This window comes from Capsicum annuum, chromosome 7, assembly GCF_002878395.1.
Source record: "Capsicum annuum cultivar UCD-10X-F1 chromosome 7, UCD10Xv1.1, whole genome shotgun sequence".
Lineage (NCBI taxonomy): Eukaryota > Viridiplantae > Streptophyta > Magnoliopsida > Solanales > Solanaceae > Capsicum > Capsicum annuum.
Genome location: NC_061117.1, coordinates 193,736,303 through 193,753,658, shown reverse-complemented (window position 1 = coordinate 193,753,658; position 17,356 = coordinate 193,736,303). Strand labels below are relative to the sequence as shown.

General features: G+C 34.9%; 1 protein-coding gene across 3 annotated transcripts; it reads left to right on the top strand.

Moving 5' to 3' along the window:
• Positions 1-6,226: 6,226 nt before the first annotated feature.
• On the top strand, positions 6,227-15,913 carry LOC107878263 (histone-lysine N-methyltransferase ATXR2). 3 transcript variants are annotated; one of them, XM_047415320.1, is made up of 15 exons: positions 6,227-6,469; positions 7,257-7,332; positions 7,993-8,078; positions 8,203-8,552; positions 9,256-9,368; positions 9,477-9,508; positions 9,761-9,903; positions 11,003-11,090; positions 11,736-11,784; positions 11,882-11,936; positions 14,195-14,264; positions 14,344-14,413; positions 15,135-15,211; positions 15,409-15,465; positions 15,570-15,913. In XM_047415320.1, exons 1-15 carry the CDS (start codon positions 6,386-6,388, stop codon positions 15,675-15,677), a joined length of 1,458 nt encoding a protein of 485 aa, XP_047271276.1. In that variant the 5' UTR covers positions 6,227-6,385; the 3' UTR covers positions 15,678-15,913. The 3 variants fall into 3 exon arrangements, with proteins under 3 accessions (XP_047271276.1, XP_047271278.1, XP_047271277.1); XM_047415322.1 differs by lacking the exon at positions 6,227-6,469 and adding an exon at positions 6,515-6,629 and having other exon boundaries at positions 7,940-8,078; XM_047415321.1 differs by lacking the exon at positions 6,227-6,469 and adding an exon at positions 6,516-6,629.
• The last annotated feature ends 1,443 nt before the right edge of the window (positions 15,914-17,356 follow it).

Sequence of the window (17,356 nt, the reverse complement as noted above, 5' to 3'; positions counted from 1 at the left end):
GACCTACATTTCGGTTTGGATGGCCATATCTCACATCTCGGTCTAACTCCCCATATCTACCCCTCATTCTTTCTTTCCTCAAGTAAACATCACCATATGTCCTATAACCACCATGTTGTTCTCCCCTACCATAGCCCTCAACATGGATGGGTCTATTTGGGTTAAGTGCAGCTTGTAGTGGCGGGATTAGATTTGGATAGTGAGGTGTTTTGTCAAGTAGAGTTTGGATGAGAGGGTCCGGGTTTGGTGGTGGCATTTGGATTCCAAGCCCTTCTTGTTGGACTTGGTGGAGTGGAGCATGGTTTGGTCTATCTTGTTCTTGGCTTCGGGAGTAGGATTGGTTGGATTTGTGGCAATTAGTGGATATAGCATTTGGTGCATAGTCCCGGGAGTATTAGTTGGGGAATTGTTTTGAGGTGTGGAAGGTCGACTCCTTTGGTTTTCCACACGTTCTAATCTCCCACTTATTGATGCCACATCCGTATCTAATTTCTCAAGACCCACATTCAACCTAGCCACATCTCGGGACATAGTTTCAAGGCGAGCCAAAATGAAATTGATGGCATTATTATCCATTGTTTAAGCATTTGAAGCCTCGGGTTCCATTGTGGTTATACCAAAAATAACCCTTCAAGTTATGGTCCAACAAGACACCCAATCAGTTCACAACTCCACGCACAATAATACAATACAAATTCTACAAAACAAAACACACGCAAGTTCAAGACAACCTCCCACAATAAGATCCCACCTTCAGGTTTCTTCAAACTCAAGCTTAACAATGGTGGACGGCTCAAATAACCTCCAATTTAGCTCAAATTATAACCCTATACTCCTATAGTATTAGAGAACACAAATCTAACACTAAAACACAAGAAAAACACAAAAACAAAAACTCAAAATTTGACCTAGAGTCAAAAACGGGTTTAGTTTTTTGGGGGGGGGAGGGGATTTTCGATTTTGACACTTCTTTCTGTTAGGATTTTCAATTTCTAGACTCTAATAGTGTTAAGGAACAAGGATCTAACACTAGAAACACAAAAAACACACAAAAATCAAGTTTTTTGAAAGACCCTAAAAACGTGAACAGTAACTTTTTTTCTTTTTCTTTCTTTTCACTTTTTTTTTTAATTTTCAAGATAACAATCCCAAGATTGATTTTGTTGGAACAAAATCAAACCTTTCTTTGATACCAAATGATACAAGACAGCCCAAGAACACAAGAAAACAAACACCAAAACAGTCCAGTAGTTCAAGGAATTATGGACCTCTTTTGGTGACCCCTCTCGGATTCAAGAACACAACAAGAACACCATGTAATGAGGTGTTTAACACCTAATTTCCAGCATCAAACCAAACTATATTATGATAATAAAAATGAAGAACAACAATGTTACAACCACAATAACCAAATGGCTTGAAAAATAACAACACAAACTACAAGATTAGGACAAGAAACAAAGATAGATAGTTAGACAAGTGTTGATATAGTCTTAACAACCTAAGAGCATATTCACTCTTGGACCTTTAACACTTCATACAACAAACACCTAACTCTTACAATGACACAAGAGGGGCATCCACCTCTCAAAGCACCAAAGTCTCAAGCTTTGCAACGCACAAGAGAATCCACCCTTATGACCTAATTTCAGTTTTGAGAACTTTCTCTCACAAGAGTAGTGTCTTCAATATCAAGCATAAACTAAGAAAATAAACCCTACAAGATTCTATTTATACAACATTACAAATAATAGAGAAATGACAAAAGAGCCCTTTAGTGACTAATCTTAAAAAATACTCAAAAGTGTCATGATCATGATCATACTTGTATCAACTGGTATAGTAAAGAAACCTTTCTTAAGTATTATAGCCATTTCATGCATCCAATTACCAACATGAGAATATGGCCGGAAACCACAAACCCATCAATTGAACCTCCAAAACTAAGAAAGATGCTAGGCAGACCTGGCAAGAACAGAAGGAAGAGCAAGGATGAGCCAAAAAAAGTGGGGTAAACTCTCAAAAAAAGGTGTCAAGATCACCCGTTCAAGGTGCAAGCAAGTTGGCCATAATAAGACTATATATGCCAAAATGGTAAGCCTTAAATGAATTTCATAATACTTTGTAAAGTTAACATATTTCTTAACTTTTCATATTTCTGTTTGTATGTTAGAATGGTATGGGGAGCAGTAATAGTAGTCAACCTAGCACTCAGCCTGCAGCTTCATGGAATCCACCACCATCACAATCAAGTTCTATTTGTGGTAACACCAGTGTAATAGCAAGAGATACCTACACTCAAAGTCAGATAGCAAGAGTAAGTTATATATGTTCTGCTGCCTTAATATTCTTCTCCGGCTTAATATTATTATTGAAAACTGTTGAAAATATTGTGTTGCATTTATTCACAGTCAAGCTTCACCTTTCATACATATACAACTACACAATCCAGTCAATCGGGATCTATTTGTCCTGACACAGCTGCTGTGCCAAAAGCACCTCAAAGAAAGGTATCAAGTGTTGCTGGTAGAGGTCAAGGTGTTGTTAGTAGAGGTCAAGATGCTGCTGGTAGAGGTAAATATGGTTCTAGTAGGGGTCAATGTGGTGCTGAGAAGGGAGGTGGTTCTGGTAGAGGTCAAGGAGGGATTGGTAGAGGATTGACAAGAAAAATAGCCAATGCAAGAGGGACCCCATTTGAAAGTGGAAGAAATGCTTCTTTAAGTCAAGTACCACCTTTGCCAACCAACAAGAGGCCATACAATGCTACCTCATTTGGTGCTGCTACTGGATACAAAAGGCCTGTAATTGGTTTTGGTGTTTACTCTGATCCAGCAACTGGAACCCAAGTGTACAGTTTTACCTATAATAATGTTTTCATTCAAGCTTTCAATGTTCATTGTCTTACAATTATGTATAATTTTGCATCCTGGTACATCAAGTGAGAGGGTTCTTTATGGAGGTATAAATTTAAAGAGTGCTTCACCAACCAATATAGATATTGGTTTTAAACCTAGTGGCCTAAAGTGGAATGGAAAAGATGTCGTCACCAGCACACAATTGCAACAAATGAAAGCAAATAAGAGAAAAAAGTGGATAGAACCAAGTCTTCTTCATCAGTTAGATCTTCAAAGAAGTAGTTCATTTAGAAATGATTTATACTGTAATGAAGGTTAATAACTTTAAATAAATTGTGTTACTAGTTTTTGAACAACTTTTTCTTAGGCAACAGTTAATGATTTTGGTGTATGCTGCAGTAGAACACTATTATGCTCAATGTTGAGCTTTTTTTGAACACCTTGTTTACTGTATGCAGTTTTTAGCTCAATTTTGAGCTGTATTAATGTGATATCCAGCTGCTTGCACTTTTAGTTCAATCTTGAGCAATTTTAACATGATGTGCTGCTTCTAATATAGTTCATTTTTATCAATACCTTCAGTAGTTACAAATAGGCTATATGGTTAACTTAAGTAGCTGCACAACTAGACACAAAATAGCTAATTTACAATGAGATTGTCATACAAAATGTGTCAATTCATTCAAACAACTACTATAAACTACTACTACTACAAACTAACCAAACAGCTACAACAAACTACTACTACTAGAAACCAACCAAACAACTACAACAAACTACTACTACTACAAACTAACCAAACAACTACAACAAACTACTACTACTACTACAAACTTACCAAACAACTACAAGAAACTAATACTACTACTACAAACTAACCATTACAAATCTATTATGAACTAAACTAACCAAAAAACTACAACAAACTAACCATTATATCATATTAAAGAACCATTTTATAGTAAGAACAATGAGAAGAAATAGAACAAGTCTATTCAATTTGAGCTTAGCGCATTCCCTTTCAAGTTTAACTTTTTTGAGTTTTTGCCTCAATGCAATCAACTTCTCTTCACTATCTTTCAATTTCTAACACAAAGTGTCCCTCTCTTGTTCAACGTTTTTGAGCTTTTGCTTCTATCAATCACACGGATTTTCACCATCTTTGCACTTTATCATTAAGCTCGATTCTACCCCAGGATATTGATGCACAGAAATTGAAGGTTTTGGATCAATCCATCTAAAGTACCCACATCTACCATTTTCCTAAAATGCAAAACCATAGAATAATAAAAAAATCACCAAAAAAATAAAATTAAAATCTGTGAAAATGATACAAACCTTTGAAACTTTACATCCAAAAAATCTACGACCAGGATTTGATGGAGTCCTTGAAGCTCTTAATGGACAAAATTCGGAACAATAACACAAATCGAGAACCTCAATGTTAATGAAATTTTTCGACATTCTCATCGAAAATGAGAGAAAATATTGATTTTAGAAAAATTATGAGATAAATTTGATAGTGAGATGAGATAAGTTGAGAGAGAAATCAGCTATGAGGGAGAGAATAAAGAAAGAAAAAGAGGAAACTAGGTTAAAAATAGAGGGAAATTGAAGGGGATGGCAAAAGTATACGTTAAATAACGTTAACTTTTGCCACATAGACAGTTTTTTCACGAGTCACGCGCCACCCGCGACTAAACAACACGCGCAATGTCATGTAGGCAAAAAATGCCCAATTGAAACAAAATTTGGGGGGTACAAGTCATAGTTTAGGGGTCTAAGTGAATTTTGACAAACCAAACAAAGTATGAGAAAATGGCCTATTACCCCCACCCCCATCCCACCCCCACCCCAACCTTTAGTCGAAATTTCAACTACACACTTATACTTTGCGGGGTACGACCTCCCCTGAACTATTTTAAAGTGGAATTATTACCCCCGGATGCTGACATGGCAAGAGAGTGTGTTTCACTCTCTTTAAAGAATGAGAACGAATTTATTTTATTAAAAATTTATTTTTAATATTTCTTTATTTTCTTTATTCATTTCTAATTATTCTTTTTCTTTATTTATTTTCTTTCTTTTTCTTCTTCTTCTTCTTCTTCTTCTTCTTCTCCATCTTCTTTCTTACAAACAATGACATCCAAGAACTCATCAATGGCATCCAAAATTAATTTATCATTTTCCTCATCTACAAACACAAAATCAATTAGTTTCGACTTCAAATTCGTCGAAAATTTTAAAATGGGTATTGTTCATTGTTTTCAACTTCAAGATTGTCGGAAATTTTAAAATCGATATTGTCCATTATTTACGACTTCAAAGTCGTCGTAAATTTTAAAATGGGTATTGTCCATTGTTTCCGACTTGAAGGTCGTTGAAAATTTTAAAATTCTCTATTGTTTCCGACTTTAAGGTTATTGAAAATTTTAAATTCGGTATAGTTCATTGTTTCTAGCTTCAAGTTCGTTGAAAATTTTGAAATTGGTATTCTTCGTTGTTTCCGAATTTAAGATTGTTGGAAATTTAAAAATTGATATTGTTCATTATTTCCCACTTCAAGATTGTCGAAAATTTTAAATTCAATGTTGTTTATTATTTCCGACTTCAAAATCATCGAAAATTTTAAAATCGATATTGTCCATTATTTCCGACTTCAAGTTCGTCGTAAATTTTAAAATAGGTATTGTCCATTATTTCTGACTTCAAGGTCGCCGAAAATTTCAAAATTCTCTATTATTTCCAACTTTGAGGTCATCGAAAATTTTAAAATCCGTATTGTTCATTATTTCCGGCTTCAAGATCGTTGAAATTTTTAAAATTGGTATTGTTCGTTGTTGTCGGATTTAAGATCGTCGAAAATTTAATAATTATATGGTCATTGTTTTCCACTTCAAGGTTGTCGGAATTTTTCAAATTCGATGTTGTTTATTATTTTCGACTTCAAGATCGTTGGAAATTTTAAATTCAATATTGTTCATTATTTTCCACTTCAAGGTCGTCGAAAAATTATTTGCATAGAAGTAGGAATAATAAGGTTTGAAAAGGAAAAGAGATGAAAAGTAATGGTGAAAAAATGATGAAAAATGATAAAAAGTGATAAAAATGAAAAAGAAATTAAATAACAATTAATTTTAAACAAAAAAATACGCGTCAAATTGTTGTTGACGCGTGCATCATACCTTATCCAAAATGACTGGTTGTCAGGTTTTGAGATAATAATTTCACTTTAAAATAGTTAAGCACAAAGTATAAGTGTAGTTGAAATTTGGGGTAAACATTGGAGAAATTTTTGACCATTTTCTGAATGAAGTATTAATAATACACAATAATTAATATATACATTATTTTTTTCAACACTCTCTAACAAACAGGTGTTTTATTTGACTCTTAAAAAAAGAAAAAGAAAAACATTAGAGGAAGTGTGCTCAAAAGAGCGTACGATTTAAAGAGGAAACGGGGGAAACGCCGGCATAGCATTATTGCAGCGGCAAAAAAAAAGACGCTGTTTTTCTAAAATTGAATCAATGGAAATAATTTGTCCAATTGATGCACAGTTCTCTGACCTGATTGCTACACTTCTCAAGCCCCCACCTCCTCACGAAGTCCAGGCATCTCTCTTTTCACTTCCTTTTTGTTTCTCCAAGTCCCACTGTGTTTTAATAGGAATTTGGACGTATATTCCAAATATTTTTCACTTTATTTAACATTTATGAAGTTGAAGTCACTTATTCAAGCTTGAATGTACTTCCTCCATCCCAATTTTATGCGGTACAATTGGAATTTCGAGACTTTTGTTGTAGTATTGTTATGCTACTATATGCTGTTTTTGTACTTCCATTAAGTCTTTTTCTAGACTGTTTTTGTCTTTAAGTCGGGAGTCTATCGGAAATAAACTCTCTACAGGCAGAGGTAATGTCTGGGTACACTCTACCTTTCCAAATCCCTTTTTGTGAGATTACACTGGGTATGCTGTTGTTTTAGTTGCAATTTCGAGACTCAACCAAGTTTTCTTTGATCGGAATTTCTTGATATTGCTTTTATTTATTTTAAGCTGTTAATTATTGTGTTTTATAAGTAGTATTTTAAAGTAGCTTTCAAAAATATTGATTTTGTTTCAAAACATTTAAAGTTTCTGTGTTCGAATTCATGATCGAAGTTTTGAAGTTTGAATCTCAAAATTTCAATTATGCCGCATATATTGGGACATTGAGAGTATTTAAATACAACTTTAAAAGTGAGAAGTAGTTGGAAAATAAGTTGTGTTGTTTTCTAAATTTGAAATACAACTTCAAGTTGGATAATTTTCATGGCCAAATATTGATTTTCAAATAAAGCGAGATTTTTTCATGAATAGTGATATTCATAGTCTATTAACTGTTTGATAAATGTTCACAGAAGTATTTTGAAGAGCTACTAGTGACTAGACAATGCGACAGCCTCAAAGTCAAACCTGTTGCACGTTATGGAAAGGGTAATTCCTTCTCCTTTTCTTTGATTATCGCAGCATCAGTTTTATATCAACAGAATAACTGAATAAAAGACTTTTGTTGAGAATTGAGAAGCTTGTTTTATATGTAATTGTGAATGACTGCTGATTTTTTCCCTTGTTAGCCCATGAAACCAATACAAATAGAGCAGAATGGGTTTATATAGCTGACCAGCTAGTTTTCTGTTGAGGCGTATTTGATTGATCGAGTGATCTTCTAGTGTCTGATAGGCTACTAAAGTTAATCATTTTATGAGGAATTTCAAAGTGTGGGTTACTTCCTCCATTTCAATTTGTTTGTCTTACTTTTATTTTTAGTCTACTTAAAAGAAGAATGCTTCTCTCCTTTTCTCACTCCTTAAATCTAACTTTCCACATGACATGTTTAAAACCACAAGAAAGGATAGTTTGGTACATTGTACATATCTTTAGTTTAAGATCACAAGTTTCAAAATTCTTCATTACTTTCTTAAACTCCGTGCCAAGTCAAAACCAGACAAACAAGTTGAAACAAAGGGAGTAATTTTTTGTTTCTGCTGGTTGAGTCTGCTATATGCAATGGAGTAGTTACTAAAGTTCAGTTCTTTCATAGGTTTTATTAATTAGTCATCATTCAGCACTATATTGAGACTTGTGGGATCACAGGGGTTTATGCTGAGACGGACTTCAAAGAAGAGGACCTTGTATTGAAGGACCAAATGCTTGCTGGTGCCCAACATACTTCAAATAAGGTATTGCTGATTGAATTAGCGGCTGATTATCATTCTTCTTCCTCACAGTAGTAATCTAACTTTTTTTATTTTTTCACTTCTATCATGGGTGACATGCTTCACGTTGATCTTTTGCATGTGGCAGGTAGACTGTTTGGTATGTAGTTACTGTTTCTGCTTTATTGGGTCAATAGAACTTCAAATTGGGAGGAAGCTTTATTTAGAACAGCTGGGTGTCTCCTCTAACAATGAGTGTCACATGGAAAAAGATTGTGACAACTCTGATTCATCTGTTGGTGAAGATGATTCTGATGTAGAAGATCAGCAAGTCTCTGGAGAATGTTCCTCTAGCCCTTCAAAAGATAAAATTTCTCTCCCTAAGGATGTGGTCGAGTCATTGTTTCATGGTGAGATGAAACTACCATATTCAGAGAAGTTCTCACTGCCTCCAATTGTTTCCTGTCCTGGTGGATGTAAAGAGAACTACTATTGCAGGTAAACATTCTTCTCTTTCCATACATAATAGTTTCATTCAATAACGCAAAACATCCAAAATTTTATTTTCTACCATAATTAACAAACAAGCCAATGAGACTGCATAACAGGACATAAAACAGCTTTTTACACATTTCTAGTCATGCCGAAGAGGATCTCTTTAGCATCATAATGCTTTCATCTTGTGCCAATTGAAGGGGTTTTCTATGTTCATTGTGTTTGAATATTATCCATTTCAGTGGCTGCATGGAGGAACACCTCCCATTTTGCTATATGAAAATCATTGTTGCAGAGTTTCAGCTTCTTGAACAGCCTTTTTACCATCTAGGAGTAGACCTAAAAGCCTTCTTTGAGGCACCTTCTTTTTGTTGGAGCTATTCAGAAATCATATGAGATAGCTGGCATAGCTGTATAAACACGTATTTCTGAGGTGTCTGCCTCAGCTACTAAAATTAGAATATCGAATTATTAACTCTAAATGAAAAAACAGATGACCAAATCTTGGTGATACATTTTATGTTGTTGTATCCTTCTGCTATTCAAAATGTTAAATAGCTTTAGATGTTGGACACCTCTCGTGTGAGATGAACTTGTTTTATCATTTTTTGCTTCTCTTAGTACCACACCACTTAATGACTCTTGTTGTTAATTTGCTTAACCATCACTACAGTTGAATAATTTACTTTTTAAAAAAAATTGGCAGCAAATCTTGCGCAGAGGCTGATTGGGAGTCTTTTCATTCTTTGTTGTGCACGGGGGAGGGGTCAAAGTCATTAAGCACAAATGCACTCCAGAAATTTATAGAACATGCTAATGGTAAGGTTCTAATGTGTCTACTACCTATTATGGTAGTCTTAGTTCATAACTTGCCTACCCATTTATCTTGTTGTTCAAGCTATTCCCCTTTCTGATTTCTTCTGCCAGATACAAATGACATTTTCCTTCTTGCAGCAAAGGTAAGTCCTTTCCTTTTCTTGGTGCAACTTGCCCTGTTCCTCTTTTTCATTTTTCCTGTCATTTTGAAGAATAGTTCATTTCCTATTTTCTAGTGTCTTGTATCTCTTGTTGATCTCATATCAAACTGCAATTCTTCTTAGGAAAAGTGAGGTGCATATGTGAAAAACATAGGTCTCTGTGTTTGTATGTCTTACTACATGTTGGAAACCTTCTTAAGCAATTCCTTGCAAACAAAGTTTTGTTTTTTTTAGGTCATTTCTTTCACCATTTTGAGACATAAGAAGTTGAAAGAAGGTCGCCATGAGGGAAAAGGGAAGCAGGTTATTTCAGAAAGCATTGATTTTTCTTTACTGGGACAGGCATGGAAGCCTGTGTCCATGGGATACAAAAGAAGGTACTTAAAACATTCTTGTTACTCTTCACAAGTTGCAATAAACTGAAATTCAACCCTGTATACTTATGCTCTCATAAGGAAGTGCATATAATTATTAATATAATATATTGTCTTTCCTGAATTACATCCGCATGGTGATGGCTAGTTGCATGATTGTAGAACTTGCAGATATCTCAATCCACTTTATGGACCACTTATGTTCAATGATTGACTCATACTCATCTGTTGCAACACAATGTATCCTACCCGCTGATGGTTATCTCCACATTGCGTTTTTAGTTTCCTTTTGGATATCCTACAAAATACCATGTCATCTTGAATAAAGAAGCAATATTGGTTCTTGTTGCAGACCTAAGATAAACAAGTTAAAGCTTTTCCTCTCTAATAGTTAAGCTTTTATATGAGGTGGTTGTACACTTATTATAAGAGCCACTCCACGTGTAACCTAATATGATGGCTGGGCAAACCCTAGTCTGAAAGTTGGAGGTATTATAAGCAAATCTCATTACGACAAAATACAGGAAAGATGTCAGAGTATAAAGAATGACCCTTTTTTAGTCCGTTTAAAAAAGAATGACCCTTTTTTTTTTTTGGCAATACTTTAATTTCAACTTTCCACACGGCATGTTTAGGACCCCAAGATTAAAAGGCATTTTGGTACATTTGACACAACTTTAATTTAAGGCCACAAGATTCAAAAGTCTTCTTTATTTTCTTACACTTTGTGCCAAGTCAAAGTAGGTCATTCTTTTTGAAACGAAGGGAGTATAAAATTAGGAAAACTACATGAATCAATGTAGAAGCCCTTCCAAATATGCTGCAATGCTTCCTCAATCGATAATAACAAGTCCCAAATAACAATGATGAGCCTATAAGCTCCCAGTCATGATTACTTGTCTTTTTAAGGTTCCTAGCGTGACAAATTTAAATACAATATAAATATTAGTCAGAGATAAACTTTCTAAAAATTTTCGTTATCTTCTTTTTGTGAAATAGTAAAGTAAGTCCTAGGAGGAGTATTGAGGTTTTGTGGCAGGCTGATGTATGATTATTCTACTTGTCAAGTTTATCTCATAGTGTGAATTGACCTTTTGCATAGGTGGTGGGATTGCATTGCTTTGCCGGACGATGTTGATGGTTCTGATGAAGCTTCATTTAGAATGCAAATAAAGGAGTTGGCATTAACGGTAATCCTCTTTGGTTCCGATGTAACCCGCTTGCGTTTTCCACCATCACTTCAATCTGCTAGTAATGTGCTGAAGTGTTTCTAATTTGTCGGCTTCAGCTGCGTAGGAGTAGTTTTTTAAGCTGTCATCATCAATCATCAGTTGATTTGTTAAATTACCCTTCTTGAGGGTGGCAAGTTGACTCTATTAGTAGACCAAAGAAGGGTCTGCTTCTCTTCTATTTTACCTGAAATAGATGAACGCGTCGACTCTCCTCTTTTATAAGCTCTCTTCCATCTTTGGCCTTTAGGGACCAGTTTCGAGCAGGAAGAAACTTTTTTCCCCATTTGTTATTTACATGTCAAGAATACATTGGTTTTTTCTTCCAGAGGATAATGGAGCCTACTATGCAGCTGAATTGCTTTCCAAAGATTTAATAACACGGTGGTCTTCAATGTAGCGAGACAATCGGAAGAAAAACCTATGTTGTATAAGTCTTGCTTAGGAGTTAAGTTTAGGTGTATTTGTCAAAATTCTGTGCTCTCGTGCTGCTTTATACATCAACCTCCTTACCTGTATATTTTGTTTTATATTTGTCTGCTTTTCACTGGTCACGCTTCTTGGATTTCTATACTGAAGTTTGATTTATCAGTTTGTGTTATCCAGTCTCTGCAGCTCCTTAAGGCAGCTATTTTTGACGAGGAATGCAAGCCATGTATCCTAATTACTTTTGTATCAATTGACTGCTCCTCTTATCTGTAGTTACTTTTGGTAGTTATGTGGTTCAATATGGAATCCTTGACTCTTACCAGTATTCTCCCTTGAAATATATGGCAATATTATTGGCATGTTTGAGCTGAATAACCTGTAAGTACATGATGGATAAACTACCTTCCTTTTATTTTCAGCATGCGTCCACTAAATCTGATGATCGTTTCCCTTTTTTTCTGCAAATTGCTTGCAAAATAAATTTTTTCCTCTTTCCAAAATGAATGTCCTAATTCTTGTTGGCAAATTCTTTACTATAACAGGAGAGTCTGTGTTGCATAACATATTCTTTGAAATCATTAGGGCTAGAAAAATTAAAAGCATAGTATATGAGCCATCTGCAGATAATATTTTGGAATAGATAATTTGCTCCTCAAAAGTGGACATTATTTGGGAATGACCTAAATAGCGGATTATGAGCTTGGCACATTTGATTCTTGACTTGTACATTTCCTCTGGCGCGCTGCATATTTATACTTTATTTTATTCTTATTTTTGTTGAAGATATGTCTCAGAAATAATGTAGAAGTAGATAACTATTAGTAGTTATGTCTTTGAGTTATTAATAAAATAATTCTCTTTGACAATACAATTGCATTATTTTTTTTCTCTCCAAGTCTTTCTTTGTTATTTCCTTAATTTTAAAGCTAAAAACCAACAATTGGTATCAAAGCCATTTTTTTGAGGAATCTGTCAGTGAGATGAATTCTGAAAACTTTTTTCAAATAGCTCCTCTTACTAGCTTTGGGCAGTAAGAATGGAGACTTATCTTGAGGCTTTAGATCTTTGGGAGGCCGTGGAGGAGGATTATGATGTTCTTCCGCTGTCCCATAATCCCACGGTGGCCAAAATCAAAAGCCAAAAGGGAAAGAAAATTAGAAAATCAAAAGCAAAAGCAACTTTGTTTGCTATTGTGTCTCCAACAATTTTGACGAGAATTATGACCCTTAAATCAGCAAAAGAAATTTGGGATTATCTGAAGGAAGAATATACAGGAGATGAAAGAATACGAGACATGAAGATGTTGAATCTTATAAGGGAATTCGAACTACAAAAGATGAAGGAATCTGAGGCCGTCAAAGAGTACTCAGGCCGACTTCTTGGCATTATTAACAAGGTAAGATTGCTTGGTACAAAATTTAAAGATTCAAGAATTATTGAAAAAATTCTTGTTGCAGTGCCTGAAAGATATGAAGCATTAATAACTACCTTGGAAAACACAAAAGACCTGTCCAAGATTATCTTGGCAGAATTATTAAATACATTGCAGGCACAAGAGCAAAAGAGGCTTATGAGGCAGGATGGTATGGTTGAAGGAGCTTTGACAACCAACCACAAGACTCAAAGCAAGGGTAATAATTCAAGGAAAAACTACCCACCTTTCCAGCACTGTGTCAAAATAGGCCATCCTCCGTTTAAATATTGGAAGAGACCAGATGCACAATGCAAAATCTGCAATTAGCTTGGTCATGAAGTTGTGATTTGTAAAAACAAATCTAAAAAATATGAAACAGATGCCCAAGTCACCAAAGAAGAAGAAGATCATTTATTTGTGGCAACATATTTTTCAACCAAGAAATCTGATTTTTGAATGATTGACAGTGGTTGTACAAACCACATGACATATGATAAAACTTTTTTTAAAGAGTTTTTGCCTTTGGAAAATAAGAAAATCAGAATTGGGAATGGTGACTATATTCGTGCAGAAGGAAAAGGTAATGTTGCAATCAAAACAATTTCAGGTACAAGAATAATTTCAAATGTCCTTTACCAGATATTGATAAAAGTTTGTTAAGTGTTGGCCATCTAATGGAAGAAGGGTTTAAATTATTATTTGGAGATAAATATTGTCGAATCTTTGATTCCACTAATCATGAGATTTTACAAGTTGATATGTGAGGCAAAAGTTTTTTATTTAATCCAACAGAAATGCACACAAGATTTGCAAGACCAAAGATGAATTGACAGATTTAGGTCAAATTCAGCCGAGCCTGTAATCTACAATTTTTGATCCAAAGAGGAGTGTTGAAGATATGTCTCAGAAATAAAGTAGAAGTAGATAACTATTAGTAGTTTAAAATTACTAGAGTTCTATGTGGCTTATACTTGAGAATTAGTTATACTTTGTTATTTGAATTTGAATTTGAATTGAAGTCTAGTTAGAAATTAGCTACAAATATATGTCTTTGAGTTATTAATAAAATAATTCCCTTTGACAATACAATTGCGGTATTTTTTTCTCTCCAAGTCTTTCTCTGTTATTTCTTTAATTTCAAAGCTAAAAACCAGCACTTAGTTTATTCTTAAATTTGTATGTTGTTGTGAACTTACTTATTAAAGCCTTTGCTTGTTAATAGTGATTTGGTGGTAGAGTCACCAGTGGAGGATTACTTTCTGTACATTGATGATCTTCCTCTCTCTGAAAAGGTTAAAAGCAATTCCTCTGTGTTTGTGAAGCGTAATAGCATGCAGAAATTTGACAGTTACTTTTGTGATAAATTGGCAGGGAGAGGCTGAGCAAACTACAAAGGCTATCCTGGATGCTCTTGGTGATGACTATTCAATTTGTTGTCAAGGTATATACTATGATGTGTGACATGAATATCAAGGATGTTCTAAACTCGTATACACACACCACACACCAGGTCCCAAGGTTTTCTCAAGACAAAATTGTAGTTGGCAATAAATATATGGTGCTAGGGGTGGAGACAATCTACAATTAGAGATAACTGCGATTACCGGCTTAAAATTTCGGTGTTCTATTTAAAAAGGAGACATATGGGTGGGAACTTTGCATGTGGCTCATGCATTTTGTGACAACCACTTAGCTCATAGGTGTGCGTTTTCTATGAACTTCATTGATTGTTGAGTAGTGCATTGGTTTCAAATTCTGCAAGAGACAGTTCTCCTTTAATCCTTTATATACCATAGGCAACCTTAGAAGTTGGTCCGTCAGAAGGGGTTAACTTTTGCTGCCAGCATTTCAACTAATGCAGAAGTTGACATGGTTAGTACAGTGGCACATCTTTGCTATCTTCTGCTGTGATAAAGAAAATGAAACCCAATTTTCTCTATTTTGTTGATTTGAAAGTGTTTATATGATTCATTGTTGTATTTAGACTAAATAGTTCTTGGAAAGGATGTAAACTGCTGCTGAGAATGTTTTTTAAAAAATTATGCATCTAAATGGTGTCAGTTGTTTCTTACCATGCCCACTCTTTACTTTTCCAATTATGGTTCTACCTAGTTTTATGTGTATTTATCTGAATCATAATCACAATCCATCTTTGATAAAAGGTACTGCATTTTTCCCCTTGCAAAGCTGTATGAACCATTCGTGCAGACCTAATGCAAAAGCTTTTAAGCGAGAAGAGGTATGTTCCAACATCTGCAAATTCTGATTTATTCTTCTCTTCTATTGTGTGAAATCTGGTTGGATCTTATTACACCATGCTTAAACAGACTTCAAGTTCTCAACTCTGAGCACTTAATCTTACTCACAATATGTTGTGCATGATTTGTTAAACATATTTGTAAGACGATTGTGAATGTTTGATATTTGCATTATTAGGATCGGGATGGCCAAGCAACCATTATTGCTCTTCAACCAATTGCCAAAGGAGAAGAGGTGTCTCTCAACTAGTGTTTATTGCGTTTAGGAGAGAACGGATTTACTATTTAATAAACTCCACAGGTAAGAGAATGCTAACAATTTTAGGTGTTTGTGTGCAGATAACTATTTCGTATATAGATGAGGACCTTCCTTTTGAAGAGAGACAGGCATTACTCGCAGATTATGGTTTCAGATGTGGATGCTCCAAATGTCTAGAGGAAGCCTAATTAAGGATTAAAGGCAAATTCTTTTAGAGAATGGCCACAATTTTGGATCATGCACCAGCAACATTTATTGGCATAATTTTATTTCCATTATCTAGAGAAGGTGTCTGTCACTAGAACTACTAATAGAGCTGCTTTCTTTTTCAATTTTCGACTTTCATATTTTTCTGATCTTTTGCATTTGCCTGGATATTTCTTTTCCTTTCTCTTGAGTAATTGTATTATCTTGTTTTTCATTACTTTTTGATTTCTATTATATGCTTCTTTTATCTTATTTCTGCTTGTCGCTACTGCCCCTTTTTATCATCTTTTGAGCCAAGGGTCTATCATAAACAACCTCTCAAGGTAGGGGGCAAGGTTTTTGCGTATACTTTATCTTCTCCAAACTATGGGATTATACTGGATTTGTTATTGTTGAATTTGCTAGGAGTCATGCATCATCATCGGTTGGATAATTATTAATGGGTTGACTGATGAACTCCAGTAACATCTGTATGAGTTCATAAGTTAATCTCATCTAAATCTCGTCTCAAACCAACTAACCATTCAGGCTTATCAAAATTCAGTTAATAAGCTCTACAACAGCTGCATCCTCTTATTCCTTAAGGTAATCAAGCTAATTTCATGGTGACCCGTAATGGCAAGAGATATCTTGGATGGGAAGATCGGACTAAATCTCCATAAGATTATGCCTTATTCATTATTTTTAGATAAAGTGGATTCTAAACTTTCATTCCAAGTCGTAACTTATTTTTAGGTTGCACAAGATCTTCATAAGTCTTGTTTCCTACATCTTGTTGTCCATCGAGGCTACTTCTATCTTATTTTGAACTTTTTCATTTTAATCTTATTTCTCCTAAAATTTTCATTTCCTCAATTTTCATCTCACAATTGTATCCCAACGAAAGTAGAGGACCAAATTGTAGCTTACTCTTACCTTTTGTTTGGATGGTGGTTTGCCATGGTATGGTATTGTATAGTTATTAAGAGAATCATGTTTGTTTTGATTATTTCTTAAAATGTATGGTATGGTATGGTTACCTAACATTGAATCTTAACACATTATCTAACCCTGACTCCTGACCCAACACTTGGGATCTGACCTCGACTCCCAACTGAAGAGCCATCTTGACTCTTGAATGGGGTTGGACCCTGAGTCTGGGTCAATAATTAGGAGTTGGGGTTGGGGTTCAAGAGTCAGGTCCAGGGTCGGCTAGGTCAGAGTTAGAGTCGAAGGTCAGAAGTCTGGTCGAGATTGGACACTAATTCTTGTGTAGTGGTTGGTTCTCAAACTGACGTCGAAAGTTGTTCTCGAGTTGAGGTCGAGGTCGGTTTGGTCAAGTCTCTCTCAAGTGAAGTTTCAAAGTCAAATTTCAAGTCAAGATTGGATCCTGGATCCTATATCTGTTCAGGGTTGACACTCGAGAGTGATGTGTCAGGGTAGGGAGTTAGGTTAAGTCAAGAGTTGAGTCTCAAATTAAGAATTAAAAGTCAAGGTCGGGATAAGTTTGATAATAATAGTTAGATTATACATGCAAAGTACGTATACTAAACTAGTAATTATTGATAAATTTAATATTTATAATAATTAAACATTTTAATAAACTTACCAGTTACAATACCATATTATCAAACCAACAATAAAACAGTTATTGTCCAGTACCATACATTATGAAGCATGG